Source organism: Chlamydotis macqueenii, chromosome 2, assembly GCF_036417535.1.
Source record: "Chlamydotis macqueenii isolate bChlMac1 chromosome 2, bChlMac1.mat, whole genome shotgun sequence".
NCBI lineage: Eukaryota > Metazoa > Chordata > Aves > Otidiformes > Otididae > Chlamydotis > Chlamydotis macqueenii.
In genome coordinates this window covers 121364674-121378753 of record NC_141557.1, presented here as the reverse complement: position 1 = coordinate 121378753, position 14080 = coordinate 121364674, and the positions used below count along the sequence as shown (strand labels likewise).

The following is a 14080-nucleotide window of genomic DNA, read 5'->3' as shown; positions in this document are numbered from 1 at the left end:
ATATTCTTTTTCCAATATAAATTGGAACTGCTGCTACTGAGTACAATAGAATTCAAGTGTAAGGACAATGAAACTCCATTCAGATCAGATTTGATATAGTTCTGCTTCTGAAGCCTTGTTGTGAAAATGCATGTTTTAACTAGTTCATGTACTATAGCAGATACTTAAAGTGTGTGGAAAAACCACTCTCTTGAAATAAACATCTCCCCCCTCACCATTTTAATGATGTTTTTGTTATTTTTCTGTATGATTTTTCAGTTTTTCTCTGGGTAGACAAAGAGATAAATGCGAATTCAGTCTCATTTTAGGATTCTGCAGTTATCTGTGTAGACCTTGTGTGTGTGTGTCCTGTTCATATTTCAGGGAAAGAAGGACTACTTATATTTCCTGTGAAGTAATTTAATCCAAGAAGTGATTTTTGTAATAATATAAGAATATTGCTGAGTGGCTAAAACTTTTACAGCTTAACTTTTCATAGCTGCTTCCCCATCAAAAAAAAATTCAGGTCATTAGTGACTGAAGTGCTAGTTATTCTTCTGCAGCAACTTTGTTAGCATGGAGGAAATTATTCATAAGCTTCCAAGCTTCTATGGAGGAGAAGAGAAAAAGGCTCGGAAGTATAGAGTATTTCAGTGATAAGAATCTCAGATTAAATCTCGGTGTTTTACAAAGCAGTTCGATGTTTTTCATCTGTTATGCACGGTGGAAAAACACGTGCTTACAGTCAGTCATCGAGATGCGTGTAGGGCACAGGACTCAAAACGTGTGCAATATGTTGAACTGCACTTTCTTAATTACTCTGTATTTGCTATTAGTGATGAAGAAAGTAGCTACAAATTTGACTAGTGCTGAAAACAGGAAAATACTATTTAAAACTATTACTTGGTTGTGGAGAGATACAAAAAGAAAAACTACATAATCTTAGCTGTTTTTAAAAAAAATATTTTTGCTAATGCTTCTATACATCTGAGTGAAAAAACTATGGATAAAGGGTAGTTGTGAGCAGATAGGCTTTGTAGTTCAAGATGAAGAATTAATACTTACAACATAGATTGTGCTGCTGTTTTCAAAATCTAGAAAAGATGTCTGGAAATAACTATGTCTGGGGCTTTAAAAATGAAAAATGAATTTCATAATTGAGAAAATCCACGTAATGATCTGAGTTGATGGCCTCTGCAACTGAAAGTTTTGTGGTTTTTTTTTTTTTTTTTTTAATCCTCAGTGTGTATTTTCATGTGTTTTCCTAACCATTTGCGTATGTGGAGGCTTACCTTGCCTGTGTTTCTGGTCAGAGGAGCATCTTTATATTTAGTAATGGATAAAGAACTGTGGAATATGTGAGCTGATATATTCACTCACTATATATTTAAGTGTTTTTTTTCAAAAGCATGTACGTGTCTTTTTTGTAACTTGTATGTCAAACTAACACTTGAATTTTTTTTTCAGTTTCTAAATGATTTTAGCAGTGGAAGTGATAAACTTCAGAAACCTAACGAAATCATCATGAAGCTATATGTATTTCTGGTCAACACTGGAACTACTCTTACCTTTGACACAGAACTTGCTGTACAAAAGTAAGAAAGTAAAATTATTGCATATTGTTTTTCTAAATTAAAAAAAATAAAATCAATATATAGTATTCTTTGTATGCTGAGTTCTGGAGGGATGATACTGTGCTGTTTTTCAGTATATCCATGTAGTTTTCTTCTAGTTGTTCATGTATTTCAGTGAATTCTGGGAGGTTTTTTTGATTAGTGTTTTCAGTGCCTTGCAGGAGGTTATCTTCGAGGTCCTGTGGAAGAGTAGAGAGTTTATTTACTTTCTGGAGCAGTGACAGAGCATGACCTGCTTGTAGCTGAGTCTGGTGTTATGTTTGGTGCTTTTTGGAAAAACTGTCAGGACTTCTGATCTTCTGCGACCTTTTATTGGATAATGTTTTTATTTAGAATTACTTTGTAAAAGGTTTATTTTTTACTGACTGGCATCATAGAAGACTTTCTGCAGATTGCTCTTTCTCCTGCCAGTGTATACTTATCCTGAAGCAAATGTGCCCTCTGTAATATTTTTAGATGGAGTGCTAAAAAGCTGGCATATAGGTTTTAATCTCATATCCAGGATGGGTAACGGTTGTCGTATGTGGTAAAGCTCAAAAATGTTTTACAGCATTTTATATGTAAAACATGAACTTCTGAACTCTCAGCTGCCTGAAACATGACCAGTTACAGAAACATGTTACAGAATAAGAGTTAAGTCCCAACAGCTTTGCTGTTCATTTTTTTTTTGTCACTGCATATTCAAAGCATCTTGCAAATGTGAAGATGCTTTTAGAGAGATTTAGATACACTATATGTATTGTATCCTTTTCCCTTGTTCTCATGTAGGACTGATCTAATAAGTAGTGCATAATACCAGGATAGCCCATACACCTTGGAGCTAGCAAGAGCCAAGCTTACCTGCTGTCTTCGTAATCTATCAGTGACGAATGAGCTGCAAGTAATTGTGCTTGAAAGACTTCTACTACAGATTTTGTGCTCAAAACCCTTGTTTTCTTTCTCCTGAATTTCTGTTGGTAATTATCATGACTCAACAAGTTAACTTGGATTTTGAAACTTCTTAGGGTCCTTCCACCTCAAAGATTGTCTACACTGAGTGGTTTTGTATGCTCTTGTGCAAAGTCCACTGACACTTGGGATGTTACTGAGCATGAAATAGTGTTTCGTCTTAGCCGTTCTGGATTTACTGGGTCATTTGCAGATGTGTCAGTACCCATGTATGCTGTCTGGTACACTGAGACATTCTGTTCCTAAATCACAGTGAGGTATGGCATCTGAACTGCCAGACCAGGCACCTAATAGTCTGATATGGGCTGACTTTTTGGTCACTTGGGTAGTTCTTTGAGAAAGAAGCTTTCTAACAGGTGAACCACACAAAATCCAAGACTCTTTAGTTGAACAGTTTATACAGAGATATACAGAAGTTATAGACTTGCTCTTTCTGGCAAGGCTAACTTTCTTGGGTTCTTTGCCTATCTCTTTGTACATGGACAGGCCAAGCTATCTTCTCAAAGACTGTGGAGATAAGTGAATGCTTACTCTAATGCAGCTAGTGAGTACAAGCTTGTGCTTATGAGGTGTTTGTAGTTAATTTAATATGTCATATTGGATCGTGGTTATTTTAGATAACTTACCTTTATTTTTTAAGTACCACATAGCCAGTGAAAATGTTAGGCTTCCTGCCAGTTGTATCAAAATCATTGATGCTTATATTGACTACTCCAGTGTGTTATATTTTGGGTCATTTACTGTATCATATTAGTAAATTCTTGTTTCGTTTGCTGTTTGCCTTTGTCTTCAAGACAAAGTCTAGAACTAAAATAAGCAGTAACATGAAGATGTCATCACCCAGAATTAAAGGTACGAGGATGGTGAATGCAAACAGGAATGTTTTTTAGTGTTTCTGCATTAATATGGTCTTTAATGCTTATATGAATTTGTTGCACATTGTTTAATTTCCTGTTATTGGTAAGTGCTATACTGCACTTCATGTACAGTAAATCAGAGTTGGTTAGGTGAAATTGTGCTTGTAATATGCATAATGAAGTGTTAATACTCTCATTGTCGTCTTCTAGGGTTTCAGTAAGTTAGCTGTTTGTTCAGAAAATATATATTCAAAGAATGTAATACGACTTTTACAGTTATTGTCCTAAAAGCTTGATGTGACTTAATCCAGAATATCAGGATGTTATCAGATCATCTTGGAAAAAGATAGCTAATGAGTTACCAGTAATGCAGAGGCTGTCCTCTATTAGCTGGATATCCAGAGTGCGACACATTACAACTCTTACGAAACTTAGAAATATGTAATTGTGCAGAGTAAAAAATAACAGTTCTTTAAAAAAATTCTACTTTGACACAGACAAGTCATCTGTCTCTTTACAGGAATATGTAAAATCAGAGATGCAAATAGTGTCATCTTCTCTTACCATTTTTGTTTTTCCCAGTGTGGCTGATCTGAAACATGCAATTCAAACAAAGTATAAAATTGCCATTCAGCACCAAGTACTGGTTGTCAATGGAGGAGAGTGTATGGCACCAGACAGAAGAGTGTGTAGTTACAGTGCTGGAACAGTAAGTGCATACTGCATTCGTCATCTAAACTGTCCTTATAGAGGAAGGAAAATATGTTTTACGAAGGGATTTAAAAGTTTTTGGTTTTTTTTTTTTTTTTTTTTTTCTTTCTGTAGTGTACTGTTTGCTGAATTTCTTTGCTTTGAGAAAGATGTGTATGCATTCAGCTTGTACGTGTAGATTTTAATGTGTTCTTAAGACACATTACCCACATGATGAAATAGTTGGTGATTGAACAATGTGTTGCCTTTACTCAGTGTTTGGTTTCGTTTTCCTTTTGAGTATAGGACACCAACCCAATTTTTTTATTCAACAAAGAAATGATCTTGTGCGAACGTCCACCAGCTATCCCCAAAACCACATTTTCAGCAGAGAATGAGATGGAATTGAAAGTAGAAGAATCTCTCATGATGCCTGCAGTGTTTCATACAGTAGCATCACGGACACAGCTTGCTGTGGTAAGTAAATTCTTACTGTACTTGCACACCAAAGGAAAATAACCATTTTTGTATACCAGAGGGGAAGCTTGATATAAGTTATGAAATAGTGTGTTCAGGAGACACTAAAAATAGCATATAGTGATGATGTATTCTTCAAGGCCTTCGTCTCAAAGTTTCAAGGTAGGTATTGAAATGTGCCTGCATCTTCAGGATATTCAAAGCTTCTTTCAAGAGCGTGTTATAGTACAGCTTTATGGATGCGTATTTTTACAGCTTTTGCAAAGTGAAAGTGATCTGGTTGCTTTGGTCCCATGCTTTGCTTTGCTTTATTTTCACTGTCTTCAGTCTGCCTCAATCTGAAAACAGAGAACTTGGGAAGTGTTATTAACCTAAGTAGAATATTAGCAGTGTAATTTTTAAAAGCACCTTGCCAAGTTTCTGTTTCACCTAAACAACTGATGAGCAATTAATAAAACTAAGCTTCCTTTTCCTAAAATCCAGGTTTTTTATTATTGAGTGCTGGCTTTTGCTTCATAGAAAGCAAACTTGTAATCAAATCGGAATTCTAACTTGTCTGTTTTAATAGGGAGAACTAATTCCCTGCAACATGGCCAATAAGTGTGCATTCAGTAGGAATGGCTGTGTGTTCAAGAGAGTGGCATAGTGCCTTCAGTAACTGGACTGATTGCTTTTCTTTGTGTTATGAAATACTGCCCTCATTTACCTTTTCAAGACTTATTTTAAATGCGTTAAATATTTTTCATGTCTCTAAAGATTATTTAAACTTCCAATGTCTGGGAGTGGGGGAATAGTTATGTGTAGCACTTAGCACAAAATTAGTATTAATAGTTGTTTTGATAACAAAGTTTATTCCTTTCAGTAACAACTTTAATGCAGTCCAAAAGCATGTTTAGCAGTTGAAGTGGCTAGTTTTTAACACTGTACAGCTGAATTCAGAGAAAAGTGCAAAGTCTTGCATATTGTACAGGGGTTTTTTTATTTTTTCCACCCTTGGCCTTCTGACCTATCAGGAGTGGGGAAGTTAGCCTGAATTATCTGACCTTGACATACTGTCTGATTTAAGGCAAGGATTGAGTCCAGTGCACTCTCACCCTCTCTCCACCACCTGTTGACAGTTACTGCTGACTTACTTAGTACGACTTTGAGTTGTTAGACATCTGTGAATTGCGTGACTGTCGTACGGAGAAGAATGGATATCAATGTGAATTCAGCTAGGAATAGGAGGTTTTCATTTGTACTTCTTGAAGAGTCTGAGGGTTCTGATTTTAGAAGCTGAAACTGAAGGTGCTTTTAAAACCATTTTTTATGAGGTGTTAAGAGGATCTTATAAGTGAGCAAGCATCTGTTCAATGCTTAACATATTAATTGATTTGGTGTGAAAGTGAGGCTTTAGTAATTACATGATCTTCATGTTTGTGGTTTACTTAGGGTAATGGAAGTGAAAGGTGGTGATACCCAGTCTCACATTTCTCATTGTTGGTATTTTATCTTCTTTATTCCATCCCTGATTTTGTGGACTTGAAGCTTCTTAATTTTGATTTTGGTCTGGTAGCATTTAATACACACTGAGAGAACAGATATTATTCCTCTGGAGTAAGCTTTTTATATTCCATGAGTTTTTTTTAAAAAATACTCCTATTTAGGCTTGAAAATAATTTAGTACTACTTTCTATTCCCCCTTGATTCTGAAGGATGTATTAATATTCAGAGCAAGCAATTTTATTGCAGTGTTTCTGCTTTTAAATTAATTATTTAGATCTTTAGTGGCTCATTCTAGTGACAAGTCTTCTGTAAGGAAGCCTGTATTTCGGAAATACTCATAGAAGTCCCTGTGTGGAGTACAGCTTTTATTGGCCAGCTGAAGCTATAACATTTAGCTAGAGATCAAAAAGTTTATTTAGAGAGAGTTGTCCTGAACTGATTTGCAAGAAAATAAATCTTTACATACTTGATGGCACCTATTAATATCATTATGGCACGGGGAAGGAATTTAGTATTTAAAGGTCTTTAAACATGGACATAAGTAGAATGGAGGTTTTATTTTTAGCCTGCAGATTTGTCTTGAAAAATATTATCGTCTTTTCCCCAATTCTTCCAGTTCTTCCCTGCTTGTAAAAAGGCTACAATGATAGTAGAATCTTTTATGAAAAACTTAAAAAATTATTTAAATACTAAAGAGGTAGGAATAGTCTTAAATCTGATACACCTTTATATCTATACACAGTTAATTTTATCCAAGATTTTAAATTTTTCAAAACCATAAGCTCTGTGTTAGGCTGTGAAAAATGCATTGAGTACTTCTTTGGGAAGTCAGGGGAATGACAAGACCATCATTTACAATGGAAGATTAGTGAACAGGCTGTCATGTCTTTAGATGTACCGTGGTGTGAAAACTGTATAAAGGAGTATTGCAGTGTTGTACTGAAGCAGTTTTTCGTGATGCCTGCTTGAAGCATATTGGGCAGTAATTCAGAAGAAACTGAGGGAGGACTAGGAATGTGGTTAGAACATTAATCATCTTCAGGGTTCACCATAAGCCTCTTGGCTGGGAGGAAGAGGGAACGTGGGATATTAATCCTTCTCGAAATTGATTAGGATCCAGGAAGAGCTAGAAAGACAGAACATCTGTAGTTGTGAGATTGATGCATCCAAAGCCACACTGAGAGTACCATACAGGAGACAGACCTTTCCCAGATTTTTTCTTGTTCAGCTGAGCAGAACTGTGACAGTAGGATGAAAAGACAGTCTTGAAATTAATGGGAGTACTTTACCAGTTTATTTCTGTTTTACATAAAACATACTTTGTTGCTTCTACTGATCTTGTTTGAAACACACGAAAGCAAAGTGATTATAATCAGAAGAACCATCTAATTTAAGTTATGATGATCAAAGGGAATAATTCAAGTAAACGTTCTGTTAGAACATCCAACCAAGGAGGAAGATCTTTCTAGTGGGCCTGTGAATTTCTTGACAAACTAGGTAGTGAAGATGCCTTTATTTACTCTTCAACAAAACAGGAAATTGAGATTAGCCTGAGTTTGTGCAGTTTTGTGCTGGTAGTGGTGCTTCTTGAGGTCCACGTTCCAGTGGTATCATGAGGCTGTCAGTGTTCTAGGTATGCTGCTATAGCAGAGTAAAATGTTTGTAGCTCTACAAAGCAACTGAAGTTAATTTTTATGCTTTGTGAACCGTTGGATGTCTGCCAATTACTCTTGAGTGGATCTGTGAAAAATCAATGACAAAAGTGATCCTGTTGTTAGGCAGACTTCATTTTCTGTGCTGGAGCTGGCAACTTTACTGAGAAGTGCTAAAACATATGTTGAATTGCGGACCTTTATTTATATGCCTGACATAATTCAGTTTTTAGACTTTTTTCATTTAGCAGAAACCTGCTTAATTCTTTCCTACGTACAGAATAGCGGTTATGTGAAATAGGTTGGTCTTGGAACTTCTAAAGTAGCCTGAGGCAATGTCCCCACAAATTTTGTCTATGGAGATGGTGCAAGAACAAGCCAAATCACTTGAAGATGTATTTCTGTAGTGGTGGAATTACAAGAAAAAATATCTGCGTAGTTTTTAATTTCTTAATTACTTTTAAGCTACATAGATAATCCAAAGGAAGCAAAAAAGCTTCACCACTTCATTTGCTTGCTGCACACCCTCACATTTTGAAAGCAAGGTTGTAGAATTGACTGAAACAGTGTGTTCTTCTTGACCCCTCTATGCAGCATTAAAAAAATAAATTAATGATTTAACCTAGTGTTCTTGTTCCCTATGTTGGTATCTGCTTACTATAGTCGAAGACTGAAATAATTCTCATAGGTGGACAAAGTTACTCCATCTGATTTGAACTTTGTTAGAACCGTCTGCTTGGACCTCCTGAATTCAGAGTAATATTCCTTACTATTTGAATATAGCTTATTTGAATGAGCTTATTTCATGATATCGCCTAAGGAACCAGCATGAAAAGCAGTACTGGGTTCCTATGGACTCTTAATTTCATTTGGTTTCATCCATGCAGACAGAATTCTAGTGCTTGCCCCTACAACCCAGAGAGAATTTCTTTGGCACTTGGGATACACGTAAAAATAACTTTGGCAGGAGGATAACATGGAATGATGGTGTGATGTCTTGCATATGTGCCCTGAAACAGTCGTGTGTCTGTTTAGTTGTACAGTTTCACTTGTAGTGTATTAGCTTGCAGGTAACTTTGGAAACATTTTATTTGAAAGAAATTTAGCTGTGTTTTAAGACTAATGAATTTTGAGCTGAATGTTAGTTCAGTTTGAGCTCTAAGTAGTTCAGAAAAAAATCTTTTGTCTCTCAGTGTTGTATGTAGGATTGCTTTCATAAGGGGATTTCTTGTTTTAATGTCCACATCTCCTGCCTGTACAACAAGGAGTTGCAGCTCATCTGACCGTGAATATCTGGTTGAATACTTAAATGACATTGGGAGATTTTTATTTTTATATAACGGTTCCTTTGGGCAGATCTGTATTATATGACAGATCCAGTCACTTAATAGAATGCCCCTCTATCACACAGTTTCTAAAAAATAAAAAAACTCCTAATTTGCCACTCTGGAAAGTACTGTTGTTTGCTCTTACTTTTCTGAGTCAGACTGCTGGGACGCAAGCTTCTGGTTTGGTTAAATTTGGGTAAATTGCCGCAGATTACGCTCCTAGATATAGAGTGTTGGTGCTGGTTATCAGTAGTGTAACAAATTATCTCAACTGAAATGTTTGGGTTTTTGTTTTGTTTTTTCCCTACTAAAGTTTTTGGTAACTTTTCACTTTTGTGTTTCAAAGTATTTTGCTGAGGAAACAACCTTGTTAAAACTAAAATCTTAAATAATGCTCACGTTCTCAAGGGACTATGAGGACAACACTAACTTGTAACTTTTGGCTTCCATTGTGAACAGAATAAATAGATTTAGCTAAAAAAGCAAACACTGGCATCTAGTTAAGAGTGTGTTTCAAGGCAGAAAGTCTAGTCGTATCGTGCTTAGTGTATACATTTCCTTATTACACATTTGAGCTGTGCCATGCTGAGTTTGTCCAAATGAAAACAGAGCTAACAAATGCCTCTCCCCAGGGCTTTTAAAGAAACATTTTTGTTTGAAGGTGGGAGGAGTCCAGTCTTTACTTTCCCCAGTAAACTCTGATATTCACTTGAAAGAACTACATAAAAAGACTTTATGATCAGTTTTGGTTTTGTAGATGGCTTATATTGTTTTAATCTTCAGACTAATGTGTGCTTCTGCGTGTTTTCTCACTTCTGGAATTATTGCCAGTAGTTTGGAGGAAGGCGGAAGAGTGTTTGTGAGTTGAAAGTGAAACGCTTCTATGCATTCCCGGGACATATATTAGAATTCAATGGGAACATTCAGTTACCTTTTCAGCTTCATATTATGGTGTATTTTTTAGGATACTTTTGGGTAAACCAGCCTGTGCTTTTGGTTCTTAATGCGATAATTGAGGAAGCAGTAATTCTGCTTTTTTATATACTGTGGAATTTGCTTTTTAGTAGCTTGTATACAAAGTGGATTTAAGGAAATAGTGAAAAATTGTTCAAGTTGTCAATATTGCATTAGTCAGCTTCTGTGAATTTAAATTGTATAGACAAAGTGGAGATAGTCTAAAGAAAATGACTTGCAGATTTCAGCTGTATTTGGATGCTGTCCCAGTTGTATTATTGGTTGATTTTGACTTTGGAAGTGAGAGCTCCTGTAGCAAATAAAATAACTGTTCTCTTCAAAGCAGAAATCCTTATTCTGATGTGCACAGAAAGTGATTAAAGTTCAGAAAAGATGACGACAAATAGCATCTTTACTACATAGTGATAGAAACTTGTAAGAGCTTTGGAATTTCTAGAAGTTGCATGTATAAGTATGTTTGTATATTCGTTGTTCATCTGCTGATAGCTTAGATACCACTGATTTGAAGGAAGCGGAGTTTTGTCATGCTGCTTGAGACAGAGCTTGGACTTCTGGAAAAAAAGGGAGTGTGTTCGTAACTTTCAGGTTTTGTCAATATTAATTCTGAAATGTTTGGATAAGAGGCTCTGCAGTTCTGTGGTTTATTTTGGGAAGATAAGTTGTTGGGCTCTAATTTTTTTTTTTGTGTATGCGTATGTGCTGCTAACAGTGTGTTCAGCAGCAAATGCATTCTGAAATATACTGTTGTTCTGGGTTTTTAACACTGCTCTCTCACTGTATTTGTATAACTTGTTTCTCTGTGCATGGTTTTTCTCACATGTGCTGTAGCAGAGGGAAGTTGTGTTCAGTCCTACTTTAACAGTATGCTCAAGCTGCAAAAAGTAGTAAGATTTTCCTTCTTGGAGGGTAGGTAGATATTAAAACCCAGCACACAAGTATGCTCAGGAGACTATTTCCCATGTAGTATGTTCCTGATAAAGTACTGAGCTGAAGGATTTATCGTATGGCTTTTGTTTTACTTTCTTGTTTTAATGTTTGAGTAGTAGGCCCTTTAAGAGGGACAATCTGTTTCCTTAAATTGGTAAACTTAAAATAGTTACTCTTCCTACTAGTTAAAACTTTGGAATTGAATATCATATACATTGCTGTTAGTGCACTTTTACAAAGATATGGTACCTGCCATATGTAAGTCTCTTTTAACTCTGCTGAGTTGAGCAGTAATTAAACTCTCACCTTCTTAAGGCAGTAAAATACCTCTGTGTCACCCAGTTGTTTAACAGCAAAGCTTCCATGTTGGTTTGAACATACCAAGTTTCAGAGCGTTTTAGTTTTGTGGATACTGTGTACTGCTGGTCATCATGGTGCATCTGCTTTGTTAATCAGTGGAAGACTTCAGTTAATTATTTGCCCTGCTGTTTTCCTCATGCATCTCTTCTTGCATCTGATGCACCTGTGCTTCTGCTGACTGATCCTGCAATTCATTGTCTTGTTCTGAACTTCTGCTTGGCTCATCAGTAGTGTTCTCCTTAATGCCCCGTGTTTGCCAGCAACTTCTATCAGATTACTACAAGCATTATTATTCATGTATGTTTGCACTAAATATTTTATATTACCAGCATTTAATTAATTTTGTAAGGTTTTTTGGAACTGCCCGTTTCACCTGCCTGTTTTGAAGATATTTCTCAGTAAATCATCTATACTTTTTTTTGTCATATGATTTTTTTTTTTTTTTATTTAAGAATAAAGGAAGTTTTCATTTTTTTGGTTGAAGTTTCAAGGTGTACAACTCCCTAGCTGTGTAAATTTAACACTTTTTGTGTTAATATTTTCTAAATGTCTCACTTTAATGTTTTATATGGTTACCACAGTAATAACCTGAAGTGATTTGCATTTTTTGTTTGGATTTTTTTTTTCCAGGAAATGTATGAGGTTGCCAAGAAGCTTTGCTCATTTTGTGAAGGTCTTGTACATGATGAACATCTTCAGCATCAAGGATGGGCTGCCATAATGGCCAACTTGGAAGACTGTACATACTCTTACCAAAAGCTACTTTTCAAGTTCGAAAATGTATATTCAAGCTATTTGCAGTCCATAGATGATATCAAGTTGAAACTCACACAGTAGGTTTGCCATTAAACTTCAGCCTCAATCTCCAAAGTTGCTATATTTTAAACGTGGTTTTTTTATGTGTTGTATGCCTGGTGCTAGTTCTAATTAATCAAGCATGTATTTGTTTGTGTCACAGAAAATAATCTTTCTGTTCTTTCACCTGTATTGAGTTATGTGGAAGATATGCTTGTTTTTGAACAGCTGTTTAAGAGCAAGAGTCCTTACAAATGTGCACTAGAAATAGTTAGATAATAAATTTAGACATTAATCAACATTTTAAAATACATATTTGCACCTTGGAATTCATTACTTTTTAATACACTTGAGCAGATATCAAGAAGGTTGATCTATGTTGGAAGTATGAAGTCATAACACACACTTCAGCTGTGTATGTACACCTTTGAAGGAGAGTGTGTATATATATGTGTGCATATACTGGTATCCTGCAAACTCTGGATCTTACTTCAAGGAAAATCTTTGACACCTTTCTGGACATTATAGTATTATGGTATTTCTGTGAGTGCTTTGCCTAATAGAATGTAAGTGGATGTTGGATACTTAAAGAAATAAAGCATAAATATGTATTTTTTTTAAAGACTTTTTTTAAAAAAAGGTGAACTTTATAACTTTTACCAAATACATAGAAACTATTCAAACTTCACAAAAGTAGTTGACCAGAGGACACTCAGTCATTGCTAATAAGCATTGGTATCCACATAGATTGGAAATATAGAAGTCTTAGTTGTATGTTTAAAAAAAAAAGGACATGTCTCAATTTATCAGACTGTCCCTTTTTCATTGCATTATAAACATAAGCTCACTTGGAAGTTCAGAAGAGTTCGTATTCAGTAGTGGAAGAGAGCAAAAATTGTGACTACTTTAGCTGACCTCTCATCATGTTGATACTAAACACAGTATTTTGAAAGAGTAGTTTCCAAATTCATTTTGAAATCTACTTCAGTTATGAAATAAATAGTAATTTATTTTACAGGTGGGTTTTATCTAATTTTTTATGTCACACTGGCTTCTAGATACTGATGTTTTTTTCTTTTCACCCTTTTTAAAAAAGCTTGGGTTCTGCTGTTTCTATCATGGCCAAGATACCACTGCTGGAGTGCCTAACAAGACATAGTTACAGAGAGTGTTTAGGAAGACTGGATTCTTCAGCTGAGCATGGAGGGGCAGAAAGCGAAGAAACTGAGGATGGGAAATCTGCTGAATTGGTGCTTTATTCTGATGTATCTAAAGTGAACAATAAATCAATGTTAGCCTCATTTTGCAAGTCAGTTGAACATTCAGCTTTGGAAGGCACAGATCCTGAAAATAGAAAAGGTGATAAGGAATCTGGTCAAAATGCTACTGTCCAGGACAATGAAACATCAGTAGAATTGAAGGATGATGATCAGCCTTCCTTCAATGTGTCTTTGTTAGACTGGATAAATGTTCAAGATAGACCTAATGATGTTGAATCGCTGGTCAGAAAATGTTTTGATTCCATGAGCAGGGTAAGTTAACGATTTATTTAAAATAAAATTATATTGCGTTGAGTGTTGCTGTTTGTTTTCCAGTTACCAGTACTTTTGAAGTGACTCAACTTTTTGTAACTAATTTTTTCTCACACAACTTCTGAATGGAGACCAAAGCAGAGACTGAAGGAGGTGGGAAGGTGGGAAGTATTTTAAGAGTTATTGAATGTTAAGAATTTGACCTTTAAGAAATGTATAATTTCACAGTGAATGCTTGTTTCTCAAAATAGCCATTCTTGTTGGAAGGCCAGTAGCTTGTTGTAGCATATAGGCAAGGTGACTTCACTTCTATTCTTTCTTTGCCTTTTTCATAGAAATTGTGCTTATAATGAAAGTGAAGTTTTTCCTAGACCAAAGTTAATGTTCTTTGTGTTAAAAATAGTGGAGCCTTTATTAAAATACAGGACAAATTCATGTGGT

At 35.5% G+C, this 14080-nt stretch overlaps 1 protein-coding gene across 5 annotated transcripts in view; it reads left to right on the top strand.

Moving 5' to 3' along the window:
- The window catches only part of RB1CC1 (RB1 inducible coiled-coil 1), a 76110-nt gene that overhangs the window by 14777 nt on the left and 47253 nt on the right, over positions 1 to 14080 (top strand). For 4 of the 5 annotated variants that reach the window (XM_086740805.1, XM_086740804.1, XM_086740803.1 and 1 more), the window contains exons 3-7: positions 1447 to 1574; positions 4001 to 4127; positions 4415 to 4585; positions 11943 to 12145; positions 13204 to 13639. In XM_086740805.1, coding sequence (XP_086596931.1) covers positions 1504 to 1574; positions 4001 to 4127; positions 4415 to 4585; positions 11943 to 12145; positions 13204 to 13639 — 1008 coding nt within the window. In that variant the 5' untranslated portion in view covers positions 1447 to 1503. Of the gene's footprint in view, positions 1 to 1446; positions 1575 to 2617; positions 2819 to 4000; positions 4128 to 4414; positions 4586 to 11942; positions 12146 to 13203; positions 13640 to 14080 lie in introns of all 5 variants that reach the window. The other variant, XM_086740806.1, reaches the window with a different exon arrangement.